The following is a 17082-nucleotide window of genomic DNA, read 5'->3' on the forward strand; positions in this document are numbered from 1 at the left end:
ATAATTATTTCATGACAACTGTGATGAGTGCAACTGAAGTATATGTGCTACTGAAGTGTTTGAAGAATGAGAATATAAAATAAGGAGATGAAAAGGGAAGGGTGTTTGAATAGATTTTTGAAGTAAAAGGATTTAATCGGTGATGATGGGGTGATGATGGGGAATGGCAGGGGCATAACTCCAGGGCATTATATGAAATAATTCAGAAAAGGCTTGGTAGGAAAGTATATATAGTATGTTCAAAAACAGAAAAGATCAGCATGATTGGTGCACAGTGAGCAACAAAGACCATGGGTTGGAGCAGGACTGCTGTCGCAAGCAGGGGCAAAAAGCACGCAGGAACTTTGTTAATAATTTTATTCTCCACCTTAATAATTGCTGGACGTCATTAAAGGGTTTTAAGCACCCACCCCTGGCTTCCCTGGTGGCTCAGAGGTTAAAGCGTCTGCCTCCAATGTGGGAGACCAGGTTCGATCCCTGGGTCGGGAAGATCGCCTGGAGAAGGAAATGGTAACCTACTCCAGTATTCTTGCCTGGAGAATCCCATGGACGGAGAAGCCTGGTAGGCTACAGTCCATGGGGTCGCAAAGAGTTGGACATGACTGAGCGACTTCAAGCACCCACCCCATGTAGGAAGGAGGTTGGTATTGCAGAAAGTTTCTGTCTGGTGATTGGACCTACAGAAAAGATTATAGGCTCCTGAGGAAATTAACCTTGGATTGGCTTCCTTGTGCACACATTGTGAATCTAGACTATATGATCACTTAGGTTTTCTTCAGCTCTAAAATTCAAGAATACCTCTGTATATTCACAACCAGAATGTCAGTTACAGGTCCGCTGACTTCTTGGCGAACTCCTCCTAACTCTAAAACTGAACACCTTTTAGATCCAATGAAGAGTCATAAGTTAATCTATGTTATGTTGATAGGGCTGAAGTTTGACTAACCCAAAGAAGGCTGAGAAGTTAGGAAGTTGGGAAGAAGGCAGTAGTGACCAGATGCAAAATCAGTGTAATTAATCTTATGAGTACCGAGAAAGTAGGCAGAAAAGATCAGGACAGGAGAATTCAGCTCACTGGGACGATTTAGTTTAAAGGCAGCTAGTCAAGAGGAAGTTTAGGAGGGGGAAGGGATGTCCATCAGCAAAGCCTTATCTTCATCAGCATCTTGCACTCCGATTCCCCCACCATTTTGACGGTATAATTGATCATTCTTGCAGCTTATCATGCAATGATGATATGCTATGCAGAAAGTTTAAAGTACCTCATTTCTTGAGATTTACTCAAATTAAATCCTTTGTATTTAAAAACTCAGGAGTGGAGAGTGAAGGCTTCTCTATAATGTGAAGGCAGAGAGTGTGCGTGTTTTGCGGAACAGGAGGTAGAAGAAACTGTAATTCCAGAGTGTTAACGCTAAACAGGCTCTTGGAGATGACCGATTAACAAAAACCTTCGTGGTGAGGTGGTTTTCCCAAGACGACACTAAGTGGAGGAGCCTAGCCACAGATTGGGGTTCTTGCAAGACCCTCGGGTGGCCTCTTTGGGTGGCCCTTTATCTGTGAAGCCAAAAGCCCTCTTCGTGGGCCAGAGGAGTGTACAGGAGGCTGGCCCTGGGGTAGCCTGGGTCTGCCTGACTGCCTGGGGCTTTCCTCCGTTCCCGGTCGCCCGCTCAGTCTCCCTCTTCTTTCCCCGTAGGTTTCAGCAGGGAGGACACCGGGTGCAAAATGGACGCGGCGCCCGCCACGGGTCTCAGGCGCTCGGAGAAGTGCAGGTTCTTCAGGATAACCGAAGAGACATCAAAACAGGCGGGAGCGAAGTGCTCGGAGCAGATGACGGAGCTGTCCCTGCACGGGTACCAGTTGGCCGGCGGCCCCGTACGAAGCGGGTACGAAGCGGGTACGAAGCGGTCCCACAGCAGCCGCACGGCCCCGTCCCTTGGGGAAGCGAAACAACAACTTCCCGGACTTGGTGGTGTTGCCGTAGCGGATGGGTACGGCAGCAGCCTCGGGGCTGGGAGCTGCGGGGCTGGGGACCTGCATCCTGAGCACGGCCTCGCACTCCCAGCGCTCTCACCTGCCGACTCCGTGTCGGCTGCTGCTTCTTTGGCCGCGAGAAAGTGCCAAACTGCGGCCCCTACCTCGGAGAGTACCCGGCTTTTGGAGGTCCTTCTCCTTCCAGCAGTCTTCCCCTGAGAGCAGGCAAAGGGATACAAATTTCGCGCGGGCCCAGCTGAGGTGGGAGGTAAAGAGGGACGGACCGGAAGTGGTGGTTGTCATAGCTACCGAGGTGGCCGGCCTCTTCCTCGTTTTATTCTCCTCCCCACCCTAACGCTCTGTCTTTCTGAAACTGGGAAACTAGAACGAGGAAATGCTGATATTTTGGGCCCCCTCAAATATAACCAGAGGCTCTGACGAGTCCATTGACCAGTAGATTTGGGAGAGGACCAGACCGGAAATGGCAGTTTCCATGGTAACTCCCGAGCGGGTTGCCTAGGAGATGACCCCTTTCGGTCTCTCAATCTGTGCTGTAGCGTCATTTCTAAGGCAGATCTAACTGATCTTCTTGGACTGTCTCCTGCCATGATTCCCGGGAAATACCGCTCTGTTTCTGGCCGGGCTGCGAGCAATGTAGGTTGGGTTTCCTACTTTCTCTTGATTTCCATCTGTACCGTCCTTTCTGACTGGAGTCTTTGTCCTAGGTGATGAGCTGTATTGTTGAGACCAGGACCGCTCAGTCTACTCAAGCTATTGTCTGACCGAGGCTTGAGGTTCCTGGACTGGACCAAGGCACTTGGAGGGTATTTAACATTGAGTGATGGGTATTCAAAGTCTTGTCCAGGATCTGCGCTTCCCAGAAGGTGGAGCTGGTCTGCTGTGAAAGGCTAAGCTTCATTTACATTCCTTTAACTGGTCAATTCCTTTTTTTTTTAATTAAGAAAATATTAGCAGGCACCCCCACCTCCTTTACCTGTCTCACTGAGATATTTACTTAGACCTCAAATGGCAGGTGACGAAAGCCTGAAGTGCTAAGTAGAGGGTTAAATTGCAGACATTTTGGCAGATAAATCACAGTGAAACCTTTTAATTATTAGTTGTAATTTTATTGTTTTCAGCAAATATCCAGAACATGATAATTTACCAGAAACAAACAAAAAGTGAATTCTAATTTTTTTTTTGTTATATCTTTATGTACTGTTTTGGGGAGGAGTGTGTGTGTGTGTGTAAGTTAAGAGCATATTTTATGGTTTAATTTTTACATTGTAGGTGAACTGTGGGCTTCATCTGGTTATTCAAACATCATCGCTTCCTGAAAAAAACAAAGTAAGATTCAGCAGATTTGTATTTAGATTGAATATAAATTGTTTTATATTCTGCACAAATAGCATGATTTAAAGAGCAGAGTCTAAACTGGAAAATTTAAGTATATTTACTTTGGTCTCTAGTTTGAAGCTAATATTTATTTTTTGCCTACACAAATCCAACTAGTAGTTACCAAAGAGAGGGAAGGGGGAGGGGCAAATTAGGGGTATAGGATTAAGTGATAAAAAATACTGTGTATAAAATAGATAAGCAAGAAGGATATATTGTATATCTCAGAGAATTATAACCATTATTTCATAATAACTTTTAATGGAGTATATTCTATAAAAGTACTGAATCACAACATCGTGTATCTGAAACTATTATAGTATTATAAATCAACTGTACATCAATTAAGAAAAATCAAAGCAAAACCAAAAAAAACCTCACCTCCTTTACAAACTGAATCTTATTTCATCAATTGCAAGAGGTAAGATGGTTTTTATTTTTCTTTTTTGACATTTAAGCATTTCTTAAATCAGGATCCTTCTTGAAACTGATGGCAGATCCTATTATTATTTTAATTGGGAAACTTTTTCTTTCTTAGTAGTGGATAAAATGATGGCATGTTTTACTACTGATAAAATCTTATATTAGATAAAATGTGATAATTTGGGGTCCCATATCTAACATTCCAGAAAAAATTGATTAGCAGTGGAAATTTTTTAGGCCTAATGAGATTTAGAAATTAAGATCTGAGCATTCTTTTCCCCCCCAAATTTGCCCATATTCTCCCTGAGATTTCCTTAATTTCTGGCTTTTGATTTGATTTTTAGATACATACGTTTTCTTACCCTCATGTCACCTGAGCACTCAGATATACTTACCCATCTCCCACACAACTGTGTCTCAAGACACAACACAAAATTTTCTTCTTTGACCAAGTTGGACACCTTCAACTGGCACAATTCAGGTTTTTCCTAAAAAGTTTTAAAATAGATGTTACTGGAGGAATTCTTAAATGAAAGACAAAGAAGCTGTGGTACATATATACAATGGAATATTACTCGGTTATAAAAAAGAATGAAATAATGGTATTTGCAGCAACATGGATGGACCCAGACATTGTCATGCTGAGTGAAGTAAGTCAGACAGAGAAGGACAAATATCATACGATATCACTTAAATCTAGAGTCTAAAAAGGCACGAATGAATTTATAAAACATTCTCTGAATGTTGTGTCTTAAATAATGTTTTTTAGGTTGAATTCAGGCTAAATAGAGAAACGCCATCATTCCCTGGTCGACTCTTACAACATGACCTTGAAAGAAACTACTCAAGTAGACAAGGTATTGTCAGAGAATACAGATCAGACATGATTTATCATCTTTAAGTAATATTGTTTAATAATATTGAATTTCTGGATCCAAATAGACTTCAATTAATGATGACATTATTCATTGGTTACCAAATTCATTGGGCATTTGTTTAAATCAGAATTGATTTAAACCTATGTACACAACATAGGTTATTTTTAATATAGGAAAAACTGTTGTATTTTAGTTTGGAGTGGGCTATACACAAGAGAATTAGAAAGAATCTACCAAATAATGTCTTAGAACTAGAAAAAATAGCTAATTAGTGAGGGTAAGAACACATGGGAACACATATTATGTAAGTAAGGACACTGGAAAGAATGGGAAGTCAGGAGTAGAAAAGAAGCTATCTCTTTTCCTTACTAACATATATAATTATAGAATTATATCAGAGGGCTTTGACATTTGTGTGCATCATGCAAGATCTTATTAGGAATGCAGATTCTTAGTGCTTGCTTCGTCCCCTTCCCCATTCTGACTTTGTAGGTCTTGGGTGGGATTTGGAAAAGTGTGTTTTAATAACTTCTCAGGAGACTGTGATGGATGTGGTTTGTGGACCACCCTTTGAAAAATAGCCTCATATGATCCAGTTATATTTCTGAAATGTATTGTTCAATTAAAGGAGAAATCTTGTTTAGAACTTCTGAGTTGTTACTTCAGTTCAGTTCAGTCGCCCAGTTGTGTCCGACTCTTTCCGACCCCATGAATCGCAGCACACCAGGCCTCCCTGTCCATCACCAACTCCCAGAGTTCATCCATACTCATGTCCATCTAATCGGTGATGCCATCCAGCCATCTCATCCTCTGTCGTCCCCTTCTCCTCCTGCCTCCAACCCCTCCCAGCATCAGAGTCTTTTCCAATGAGTCAGCTCTTCGCATGAGGTGGCCAAAGTACTGGACTTGCAGCTTTAGCATCAGTTCTTCCAAAGAATACCCAGGACTGATCTCCTTTAGAATAGACTGGTTGGATCTCCTTGCAGTCCAAGGGACTCTCAAGAGTCTTCTCCAACACCACAGTTCAAAAGCATCAATTCTTCGGCACTCAGCTTTCTTCACAGTCCAACTCTCACATCCATACATGACCACTGGAAAACCATAGCCTTGACTAGATGGACCTTTGTTGGCAAAGTAATGTCTCTGCTTTTGAATATGCTGTCTAGGTTGGTCATAACTTTCCTTCCAAGGAGTAAGCATCTTTTAATTTCATGGTTGCAGTCACCATCTGCAGTGATCTTGGAGCCCCCAAAAATAAAGTCTGACACTGTTTACACTGTTTCCCCATCTATTTCCCATGAAGTGATGGGACCAGATGCCACGATCTTAGTTTTCTGAATGTTGAGCTTTAAGCCAACATTTTTACTCTCCTTTTTCACTTTCATCAAGAGGCTTTTTAGTTCCTCTTCACTTCCTGCCATAAGGGTGGTGTCATCTGCATATCTGAGATTATTGATATTTCTCCCGGCAATCTTGATTGCAGCTTGTGCTTCTTCCAGCCCAGGGTTTCTCATGATGTACTCTGCATATAAGTTAAATAAGCAGGGTGACAATATACAGCCTTGACGTACTCCTTTTCCTATTTGGAACCAGTCTGTTGTTCCATGTCTAGTTCTAACTGCCACTTCCTGACCTGCATATAGGTTTCTCAAGAGGCAGGTTAGGTGGTCTGGTATTCCCATCTTAGTTGTCAACAATTGTTAGCTCTCTGTAATGTACTAGTGTTAAGCACTGCAAAATACTTACATACAGTACTGTCCTCATCTAGGAATTATTGGATGAGAAGGATAATCCATATAGGCCTCTCTAGATTGTTCATTTTACATGAACACGTGGCAATTTTGAATATTAGCTTTCTTTTTTTGTTTTGTAATTTTTAGACTTTCCTCTTGGGCCCAGCTACTCTGACATCACTTTTCTGTTTCCTATATCTTGAATTCTTCCCTTGGTCAATTGCTGGACATGACATCAACCTAACCACTGTTCCACAGTGCAGAGAGCATCTGTCTTCCCTTCTTTGGTTCAGTTCAGTACATATCTATTGAGTATGTTCTGTGTGCCAGACACTGTATTGGGCTCAGAGCTATCGATGTGAACCTGAAAATTTTCAGGTAGAATTTTCTTGTATTTACATTGTGAACTTCTTTTACATGTTTGATAATAACTCTTAAATTTGTTTTCTGACTCGTGAGCCAAACTTAAATACTTTTCCCAAGGTATTCTTGAGTTAGAGGATGAAGTTGGTAGACAGATTTGGGTATGTCTGGCTGAATAAATTTATTTTAGTGTTTAAGTATTTCTAGATATTTGCTAATGAGGAAATAGTATAGAGGCACTGAATTTTGTGAACCTGAAAGATGAATAAAGTCCTATACATAAATAATGACCTGTAAAATACAAATTAATTCCTTAGGGAAAAATAAACCTATTTTTTTCATTAAAATATATTATTCAAAATCATTCTCTCTAAAATTTATACCTGATTGTTTCCAAATGTGCCTCCTTCCTAGTTCCAGGCAGTTTCATGCAAAGAAGGCCTCACAGTGTAGCTGTGTTCTTGACTTCTGTACTTACTGTTCTTCCTCCAAAGGCACAAAACTTTGGAAAAGTTTTAAATAGCAATTTATCAGGAAAAATGAGGGAATCTCTATCTAATAAACTGCATTTTGATACTGAATTATTATAATTAATTTTACTTCATTTCATATTTTTTATATTTTTCAAAATTAATTGAACATACACCATAAATTAACCAGTGGTACTCTCAGCCCAAAGTAAAGATTCTCTTTGTTTTAGTTAGGCTACTTGGTCTTAAACTTGGTGTATGATTTCTTTTAGGCATTTTATATTAATGTTAAGAGTTAAGCCCTATATCCTTGAAATTTTGTAAGAGTCAGGAACTGCTATACAGTAAAATCTCAGTTCCAGACCTTCATTGATTAAATCCCTTGAATAAAAATGCCAAAATATGTATATATAGAGAAAGAGGTAGTGCTTGACTCTTAAGATCATGATGAATCATGAAAAATACAAAATCAGGATTTTGATTGCCAACACAGTCTTAAAGATAAGGCTGAGTGGGCAAGCATATGAACATGTACTGTATTATCCATCTATTCAGCCAACCATCTGTCCATCCCCCTGCCCGTCTCTCTGTCCAACTTTCTCTCTATCCATCCACTCACCCATCCTTCTCATCTATCCCTCCATCCATCATATATCTAGGGTGTGGTGTAGTAAAGACTCATACCAAATATATACCATTATGCCTTTCAACACTTTGGGATTCTAATTATGAAAGAATTCATTCAGAATTTTTATACTAAAATGCAAATATTTCTGATGTTCTTTTTTAACAGAAATAACATTCACAAAACAGATTTCTGATTAACTCTCAGTAAATTGGAAAATCAGTTAATTTAATGATTGCCTACTGACTTTAGATTCCGCAAAGAATAAAAAGAATATAAAATGAGCTCCATTTCTCCAGGAGCTTATAAATTTAATTAGGAAGACAAAAGCTATTATTTGGTACATTAAATAGTGATATATGAAATTACCAATAACAGGAAATATTTCAATTAAAATTTTGCTTTAAAGCAGGATGAAACAGTCCACATATATATATGTTTGGGTGTTTGATACATACATCTACTATATGTATATGTGTGTGGGTATTTATTGTGGATGTTTCAATTGCAGATCATTCTGGTTCCCAGTTGTTTAGAGGGTCTTGTTTGTGTATTTTAAGGCCTTTCTATCTCATCATTCTCATATTCTGCTATTTATTGTAAGATGTATGTCATACTGATCATGATAGTAAACTCATCATGCAGATCATGATTTTGACTTCTGTGTGTGATAAGAGGTGGCAAGAGGAAGGATGAAGTTCCTTTATTCACTGACTGTAAGTGAAATTTACTCCTTGATTATTGCCTCTACATCCCAAATCTTATTAAATTTAAATGTGCTTTCTAAATTGAGCACTGGCTTGAAGCCTTAACAAAGTAATTTTAAAAACCTAACTCTAAAAAAAAAACCTAACTCTGACACTAATGAGGGAAATCAAGGTTGTTTATTGTTTGGAGCTTTTCCTTTATTATTTTCACTGACCAGTTAATCCTTTATCAGTTGATCCTTACTTACTCTAGTTTTTGTTTTTTTAACTATTCAGTTTTTGATTTCCAAATCAATTTACTGACTTATCGTTGCTTGGGTATTTTGCTAGCAACTGGTCCTGTCACAAGACCAGTTCATTTATGAACATGATCTTTGTTCTGAATGCTTGTACTCTAGAATATCATTTTTATTTATCTTGGTATTTCATGGTATTCAGAAAAGTGGGGTGTGAGCACTAGTATTCTGTTGAATAAGCCAGGTTTGTGCACTTTGGTGCATATCTTGCACACCTGGAGAGGTTAGCAGATACCATTGCTTTACAGCTCTTTAATATGATATGTGTGGAACTTGATTTTCAGATGGCCTCCCAGAGAATGATAGCTTCCTGTATTTAGGTTCATCTCTTTGTCTTATCAGTCAGTTTAAGCAGTAGAATTCTGTGGCACTTTAGGTTCTATTTTATTGCTTTTCGCTTCCATCAACATCGGTTGCTGCTTTCAGGAAATTTTCTCTTGGTAGAAGAAAATAGTTCCTTCTGGTGTTCAAATTGGTACCTTTGACCCATTTCTCAAGTCTTACTTCACTTCTGGAGCTTCTCAGCATCTTTTATTAACTATTCTACATTCTTCTAGGTCTTTAGAACATATCTTAATATCCACCTCCACTGAAACCCATCTGTGATCTTCTTTAAGTAAAAAATAACCAGACACATTTATGTGTGAATATATACGTAGGTATTGTTTTTTTATTCTATTTTATTTATTTTATGTTTTGTGCATGTTGTTCTGTACAGTTTATTACTTTCATATGCCCACTAGATTGAAAGCTACTTAATGGAAGGGTCAACATCAAACCATCAGCTTATCAGTCTCATAGGGGTGTCAAATACCTGTTAGACCCTAACGAAAAACCTAACTGCAAATGTACAAGATTTATTGACTCCACTTTGGTCTCTGCAGTATTCTCTACCAATAGTAGCTGAACATACAAAGAAAAAAGGATGATTCGAGGTTTACATTTGCTATCCAAAACTACTTTCTCTATATTTCTCTAAAGTCATGTACTGTGTAGCTTTGTGATAAATTTTTTGATATTTTGAAGGAGATGGAAGAGTAATAAGTCCTTCGCCTCATAATAAATCATCCTGCATCTCATCCACAACAAATGTGACAGAACTATGTGGGCTGGAAATGAAAACTGCCACGAGCTCCTTATCAGCATTTGGAGATTGTTCCATTCAGACACCTTCAAAGTCCAGAATCCGGCAGGGCTGTCATAGTGCTGGCCCAAATGTATCTGGTAATGAGGGAACTATCATCTCAGTTACAAGAGAGTTAAGATATAGTATTAGGAGTCAGGATTATAAGGGATAAATGTAGCACTAGCGTAGTCCTGTACTTTCAACCAATCTACAAGGCAAGGGAGAAATTATTTGATATGTATAGAACACACAGTTTAGACCTGAGGAGGAAAACAAGCTGAACTTTAGTTTCAAATACAGAGAGCTATAGAAGCTGTGTTTTCTAGAAAGGATATTGGTAGGTGCCAAAGTTCTCCAAATATAAGGTGATTTTAGTTTCAAAATCTGAAAGATTTTTCTTATTCAAGTAATTTGTATATTATTTTTAATAGGTGATCATATTAATTTGGTGAGCTCATCAATGCCTTCATTTCCCATTCTCCAACGTTCTTCTGAAGAGAAAATTCTTTACTCAGACAGGTTGACCCTAGAAAGGTGAGGACAACTTATTTAATTTTTTTGACTAGATGACATATAGATATAGTACAAGATTTGAAAGGTACAAAAGTCTCTCTTCCTCCCCCTTGTTTTTCAGCCGTTTAGTTCTCCTACCTAGGTATAATCACTGTTGCCAATTTTAAATTTATCCTTCCAGGAGTATGAAGAGAAATTTTATATCTGTGGAATGTAAAGGAGCTTGACTACACTCCAAAAGAGTACTATAGAGGTTCTAAACTATGATATTGATAAAAATGGGTTTTAGGATAGGAAAAAAACTTCAAAATATACTCCTCCGATGGGCTTCTCAGCACTGTTCAGTTGAGTTCCCTTTTACCTTATTGACCTCACCTGCTCCTAGTCTGGCCTTCACTCACCCTGCTGCTGCATACCTGCTCCTTGAATACGCCAAGAGTGCTTAAACCTCAGGAGTTCCGCATTTGCTGTTCCCTCTGCCTGGAATGCTATTTCACCATGTGTCAGTAGGCTCACTTTCTTGCCTCCATCAGATCTTTCCTGCAATGTCACCACCTAGGGATAGCCTTCCCTGCCCGACTCTCCAAAGCAGCAACTCCTTCAGCCCTGACAGTTCCAGCACCTTTCTCTGCCTTTTCTTCTCAGCACTTATCACCCCCTCACATGTTAAGTATTTAACTTAGCACACTTATTGTTGTTCACTGTTTGTCTCCTCTGAGTAGAATGTAAACTCCACAGACATGGGGAGTTTTGTTCCGTTCTGTATCGCCAGCACCTAAAACAAAGCCCCGTACAAAATGAACCCTTCACAAATTTTGAATGAATACATGTGTTTAGGGCTTAATCCCTATCTTTAAATCTAGGAAAGTATCTGCAGTAGAATGATGGATGAAGGATTTCAACCTTACTTTAGCGTTATAACCAGCAGAGAAACCTTCTCTGCTGTGCATACTTTTAGCTCAGCAGTACGTATCTAACAGCAAGGCGTGAAGCAAACTTTCTAGCTTAGCAATGCCTGAGCAGTGTTTATCTCAGTGGGTTAATGGCAAGCGCATTTCTCTGGTTATGTGACATGGTTCTTTGAATCATCTCAACCTTTCCCACAGAAGGCAATTACACTGAGTGTTTTCTGATGGTTAACTTTATATGAAATAATTAATCCTGGAGTTTTTTTTTTAATACTATGAGCGTTAGACTTACTTTTAATAACTACCCTTGCCAAAGTATATCGGTTTTTATATGAGTGATTTACAATTAGATCTAGAATGCTTGGTTCATGAAGGCAAACAGTGGTTCTGTTTTTCTTCTTCTCATGGTGTGGGCACACAAAGATACTACTATTAATATTCTTGAGAAGAGGCAGACTGCTGAATCAGAACCTTACTAACTTTAAACATGTTTTCTAGGCAGAAGCTGACTGTGTGTCCTATTATTGATGGGGAAGAGCACCTTCGTCTCCTGAACTTTCAGCACAATTCTATAACTCAGATCCAGAATATCTCCAATCTGCAGAGGCTAATATTCTTGGATCTATATGATAATCAGATTGAAGAAATTAGTGGACTTTCTACTCTGAGATCTCTCCGTGTCCTTCTGTTGGGGAAAAACAGGTAATCATTATAGATCAGTCACTGTTTGTTATACTTCGGACTAACGTTGAGTCCTCCTGTGGTCTCTAGATGGCAACTCAACACTGAATAATACTTAAGAACCTAACAGACTAGTGTTTTTGAAAGACTGTTTGATTGGGTTAAGATTCATGTATAATTTGTTTTATGAGTTTCATATTGACAGTTATTCAAACCAAATAACATTTATTGAAAGTGAAAGTCACTCAGCCATGTCTGACTCTTTGCCACCCCACGGACTATACTATCCATGGAATTCTCCAGGCCAGAATACTGAAGTGGGTAGCCTTTCCATTCTCCAGGGCATCTTCTCAACCCAGGGATCGAACCCAGGTCTCCTGCATTGCAGGTGGTCTCTTTACCGTCTGAGCCACCAGGGAAGCCGAAGTTTTGGCTGACTCTTTGTGACCCCATGGACTGTAGGCCACCAGGCTTCTCTGTCCAAGGGATTCTCCAGGAAAGTATACTGGAGTGGGTTGTCATGCCCTCCTCCAGGGTATCTTCCCAACCCAGGGATCAAACCCACGTCTCTTATGTCTCCTGTAATGGCAGGTGGCTTCTTTACCACTAGCGCCACCTGGGAGGCCCATACATTTATTAAGTACATATTATTTCCATTGCTTTCCAGAGCCATATCATATGTGGGAGTAAACAACAGACTTTGGCCTTTATGGTTTTTTAGGCTACATTTTAAATATGTGTATTCACATTAAGCTTATGTGTTTCACTTGTGAGTCTCAGTGCTTAACTAAGGGTGGGCATTTGATACTTTGTGACTGTCAAATTATAGTCAGCTATCTGTATCCAGTTTTTCATCCACAGCTTTAACTGAGGATCAAAAAACACTTGAAAAAAATATTCCAGAAAGTTCCAAAAAAGTAAATCTTGAATTTACTGTGTTCCTGGAGACTATGTAGCATTTACATTGTAGTACATATTATAAGTAGTCTAGAGATGATTTAAAGTGTACATATACTCTGCCATTTCACATAAGGGATTTAAACACTTGCAGATTTTGTTACTGATCCTGCCCAAAATAGATACCCTATGTCCAAGGGCAAAGGAGAAGCCCCAGCAAGACAGTTCAGTTCAGTTTAGTCCCTCCGTTGTGTCTGACTCTTTGTGACCCCACGGACTGCAGCACACCAGGCATCCCCGTTACCAACTCCCGGAGTTTACTCAAACTCATGTCCATCGAGTCAGTGATGGCATCCAACCATGTCATCCTCTGTCATCCCCTTCTTCTCCTGCCTTCAATCTTTCCCAGCATCAGGATCTTTTCATATGAATCAGGTCTTTGCATCAGGTGGCCAAAGTATTGGAGTTTCAGCTTCATCATCAGTCCTTCCAATGAATATATAGGACTAATTTCCTTTAGGATGGGCTAGTTGGATCTCCTTGCATTCCAAGGGACTCTCAAGAGTCTTCTCCAGCACCACAGTTCAAAAGCATCAAATCTTCAGTGCTCAGCTTTCTTTATAGTCCAAATTTCACATCCATACATGACTACTGGAAAAACCATAGCTTTGACTAGATGGACCTTTGTTGGCAAAGCAGTGTCTCTGCTTTTTGATATGCTGTCTAGCTTGGTCATAACTTTTCTTCCAAGGAGCAAGTGTCTTTTAATTTCATGGGTGCAGTCACCATCTGCAATGATTTTGAAGCCCAAGAAAATAAAGTCGGCCACTGTTTCCACTGTTTGCCAGGAAGTGGTGGGACCAGATATCTTAGTTTTCTGAATGTGACTTTTAAGCCAACTTTTTCACTCTCCTCTTTCACTTTCATCAAGAGGCTCTTTAGTTCTTCTTTGCTTTCTGCCATAAGGGTGGTGTCTGCCATAAGCAAGACTGTAGGAGGGGCGAAATTGCATTTAGAATCAAACCCCTTACCCTCCAGAGATCCTCAGAGGGCTCAAACAAACCTGTGTGTACCAGAACCTAAAGACCCCACAGAGACTGAGCCAGAACTGTGTTTGAGTGTCTCCTGCAAAGGTACAGGTCAGCAGTGGTCTGACACAGGGGCAGGGCCTCTGGGTGCAGCAGACCTGGGTATGGCATAAGCCCTCTTGGAGGAGATTGCCATTAACCCCCCTGTAGAGCCACCAGAACTTACACAGGACTGGAGAAACAGACTCTTGGAGGGTACAAACAGAACCTTGTATGCACCAGGACCCAGGAGAAAGGAGTAGTGACTCCACAAGAAACTGACCCAGACTTGCCTGTCAGTGTCCAGGAGTCTCTGACAGAGGCGTGGGTTGGCAGTGGTCTGCTGCAGGGTCGGGGGTGCTGAGTTTGGCAGTGCGTGCACAGGACCTTTTGAAGGAGGTTCCCATTATCTTCATTACCTCCACCATAGTTGACCTCAGGTCAAACAACAGGGAGGGAATACAGCCCTGACCATCAACAGAAAACTGGATTAAAGATTTACTGAACATGGCCCTGCCCATCAGAACAAGACCCAGTTTCCCCAAACTCAGTCTGTCCCATCAGGAAGCTTCCATAAGCCTCTTATCCTTATCCATCAGAGGGCAGACAGATTGAAAACCACAATCACAGAAAATTAACCGAACTGATCACATGGACCACAGCCCTGTCTAATTCAATGAAACTATGAGCCATGCCGTGTAGGGCCACCAAAGATGGACTGGTCATGGTGGAGAGTTCTGACAAAACGTGGTCCACTGGAGAAGGGAATGGCAAACGACTTCAGTATTCTTGCCTTGGGAACCCCATGAACAGTTATGAAAAGGCAAAAAGATAGGACACTGCAAGATGAACTCCCCAGGTCAGTAGGTGCCCAATATGCTATGGAAGATCAGTGGAGAAATAACTCCAGAAAGAATGAAGAGACGGAGCCAAAGCAAAAACAACACCCATTGGTGGTTGTGACTGGTAATGGAAGTAAAGTCTGATGCTGTAAAGAGCAATATTGCATAGGAACGTGGAATGTTAGGTCCATGAATCAAGGCAAATTGGAAGCGGTCAAACAGCAGATGGCAAGAGTAAGCATCGACATTTTAGGAATCAGTGACCTAAAATGGACTAGAACGGGTTAATTTAATTCAGATGACCATTATATCTACTACTGTGGGCAAGAATTCCTAAGAAGAAATCGAGTAGCCATCATGGTCAACAAAAGAGTCCGAAATGCAGTACTTGGATGCAATCTCAAAAATGACAGAATGATCTCTGTTTGTCTCCAAGGCAAACCATGCAATATCACAGTAATCTAAGTCTATGCCCCGACCAGTAATGCTGAGGAAGCTGAAGTTGAACGGTACTATGAAGACCTTCAAGGCCTTCTAGAACTAACACCCCCAAAAGATGTCCTTTTCATTATAGGGAATTGGAATGCGAAAGTAGGAAGTCGAGAGATACCTGGAGTAATAGGCAAATTTGGCTCTGGAGTACAAAATGAAGCAGGGAAAAGGCTAACAGAGTTTTGCCAAGAGAAGACACTGGTCATAGCAAACATCCTCTTCCAACAACACAAGAGAAGACTCTATATATTGACATCACCAGATGGTCAACACCGAAATCAGATTGATTATATTCTTTGCAGCCAAAGATGGAGAGGCTCTATACAGTCATCCAAAACAAGACCAGGAGCTGACTGTGGCTCAGATCATGAACTTCTTGTTGCCAAACTCAGACTTAATTTGAAGAAAGTAGGGAAAACCAGTAGACCATTCAGGTATGACCTAAATCAAACCCCTTATGTGTATACAGTGGAAGTGACAAATAGATTCAAGGGATTAGATCTGATAGAGTGCCTGAAGAAGTATGGACAGAGGTTCGTGACATTGTACAAGAGGCAGTGATCAAGACCATTCCCAAGAAAAAGAAATGTAAAAAGACAATGTGGTTGTCTGAGGAGGCCTTACAAATAGCTGAAAAAAGAAGAGATGATAAAGGCAAAGAAGAAAAGGAAAGATATAAGCATCTGAATGCAGAGTTCCAAAGAATAGCAAGGAGGGATAAGAAAGCCTTCCTCAGTGATCAATGCAAAGAAATAGAGGATAAAAATAGAGTGGCAAAGACTAAAGATCTCTTCAAGAAAATTAGAGATACCAAGGGAACATTTCATGCAAAGATGGGCACAATAAAGGACAGAAATGATATGGACGTAACAGAAGCAGAAGATATTAAGAAGAGGTGGCAAGAATACACAGAACTGTACAAAAAGATCTTCACAACCCAGATAATCACAATGGTGTGATCACTCACCTAGAGCGAAACATCCTGGAATGTGAAGTCAAGTGGGCCTTAGAAAGCATCACTACAAACAAAGCTAGTGGAGGTGACGTAATTCCAGTTGAGCTGTTTCAGATCCTGAAAGGTGATGCTGTGAAAGTGCTTCATTCAATATGCCAGCAAATTTGGAAAACTCATCAGTGGCCACAGGACTGGAAAAGGTCAGTTTTCATTCCAATCCCAAAGAAAGGCAATGCCATTTCCTTCTCCAATGTGGGAAAGTGAAGCCTCTCAGTCGTGTCTGACTCTTAGTGACCCCATGGACTGCAGCCCACCAGGCTCCCCCTGTCCATGGGATTTTCCAGGCAGGAGTACTGGAGTGGGTTGCCGTTGCCTTTGACTGTATGGATCAAAACAAACTGTGGAAAATTCTTCAAGGAGATGGGAATACCAAACCACCTGACCTGCCTCGTGAGAAATCTGTTTGCAGATCAAGAAGCAACAGTTAGAACTGGACATGGAACAACAGACTGGTTCCAAATAGGCAAAGGAGTACATCAAGGCTGTGTACTGTCACCCTGCTTATTTAACTTATATGCAGAGTACATCATGTGAAATGCCAGGCTGGATGAAACACACACAAGTTGGAATCAAGATTGCCAGGAGAAATATCAGTAACCTCAGATATGCAGATGACACCACCCTTATGGCAGAAAACAAAGAAGAACTAAAGAGCCTCTTGATGAAAGTGAAAGAGGAGA

General features: G+C 40.4%; 2 protein-coding genes across 4 annotated transcripts in view; one reads left to right on the top strand and one right to left on the bottom strand.

Moving 5' to 3' along the window:
- Positions 1-343: 343 nt before the first annotated feature.
- Positions 344-2208, bottom strand: THAP10 (THAP domain containing 10). Its single transcript, XM_012180869.5, is given in 4 exon segments — positions 344-1529; positions 1531-1658; positions 1661-1883; positions 1885-2208. Coding segments are annotated over 4 exon segments (699 nt in total). The 5' UTR covers positions 2038-2208; the 3' UTR covers positions 344-1334.
- A 311-nt stretch (positions 2209-2519) lies between these two features.
- LRRC49 (leucine rich repeat containing 49) overlaps positions 2520-17082 on the top strand; it is a 154863-nt gene continuing 140300 nt past the window's right edge. Inside the window, exons 1-7 of one of the 3 annotated variants that reach the window (XM_042252119.2) lie at positions 2520-2625; positions 2697-2795; positions 3262-3318; positions 4559-4646; positions 9888-10085; positions 10419-10521; positions 11907-12110. In XM_042252119.2, the coding sequence (XP_042108053.1) occupies positions 9977-10085; positions 10419-10521; positions 11907-12110 (416 nt within the window). In that variant the 5' untranslated portion in view covers positions 2520-2625; positions 2697-2795; positions 3262-3318; positions 4559-4646; positions 9888-9976. The remainder of the gene's footprint in view (positions 2626-2696; positions 2796-3261; positions 3319-4558; positions 4647-9887; positions 10086-10418; positions 10522-11906; positions 12111-17082) is intronic. The other 2 variants (XM_012180868.5, XM_015096846.4) reach the window with 2 other exon arrangements.

The sequence above is a fragment of the Ovis aries genome, chromosome 7 (genome assembly GCF_016772045.2).
Source record: "Ovis aries strain OAR_USU_Benz2616 breed Rambouillet chromosome 7, ARS-UI_Ramb_v3.0, whole genome shotgun sequence".
Classification (NCBI taxonomy): domain Eukaryota; kingdom Metazoa; phylum Chordata; class Mammalia; order Artiodactyla; family Bovidae; genus Ovis; species Ovis aries.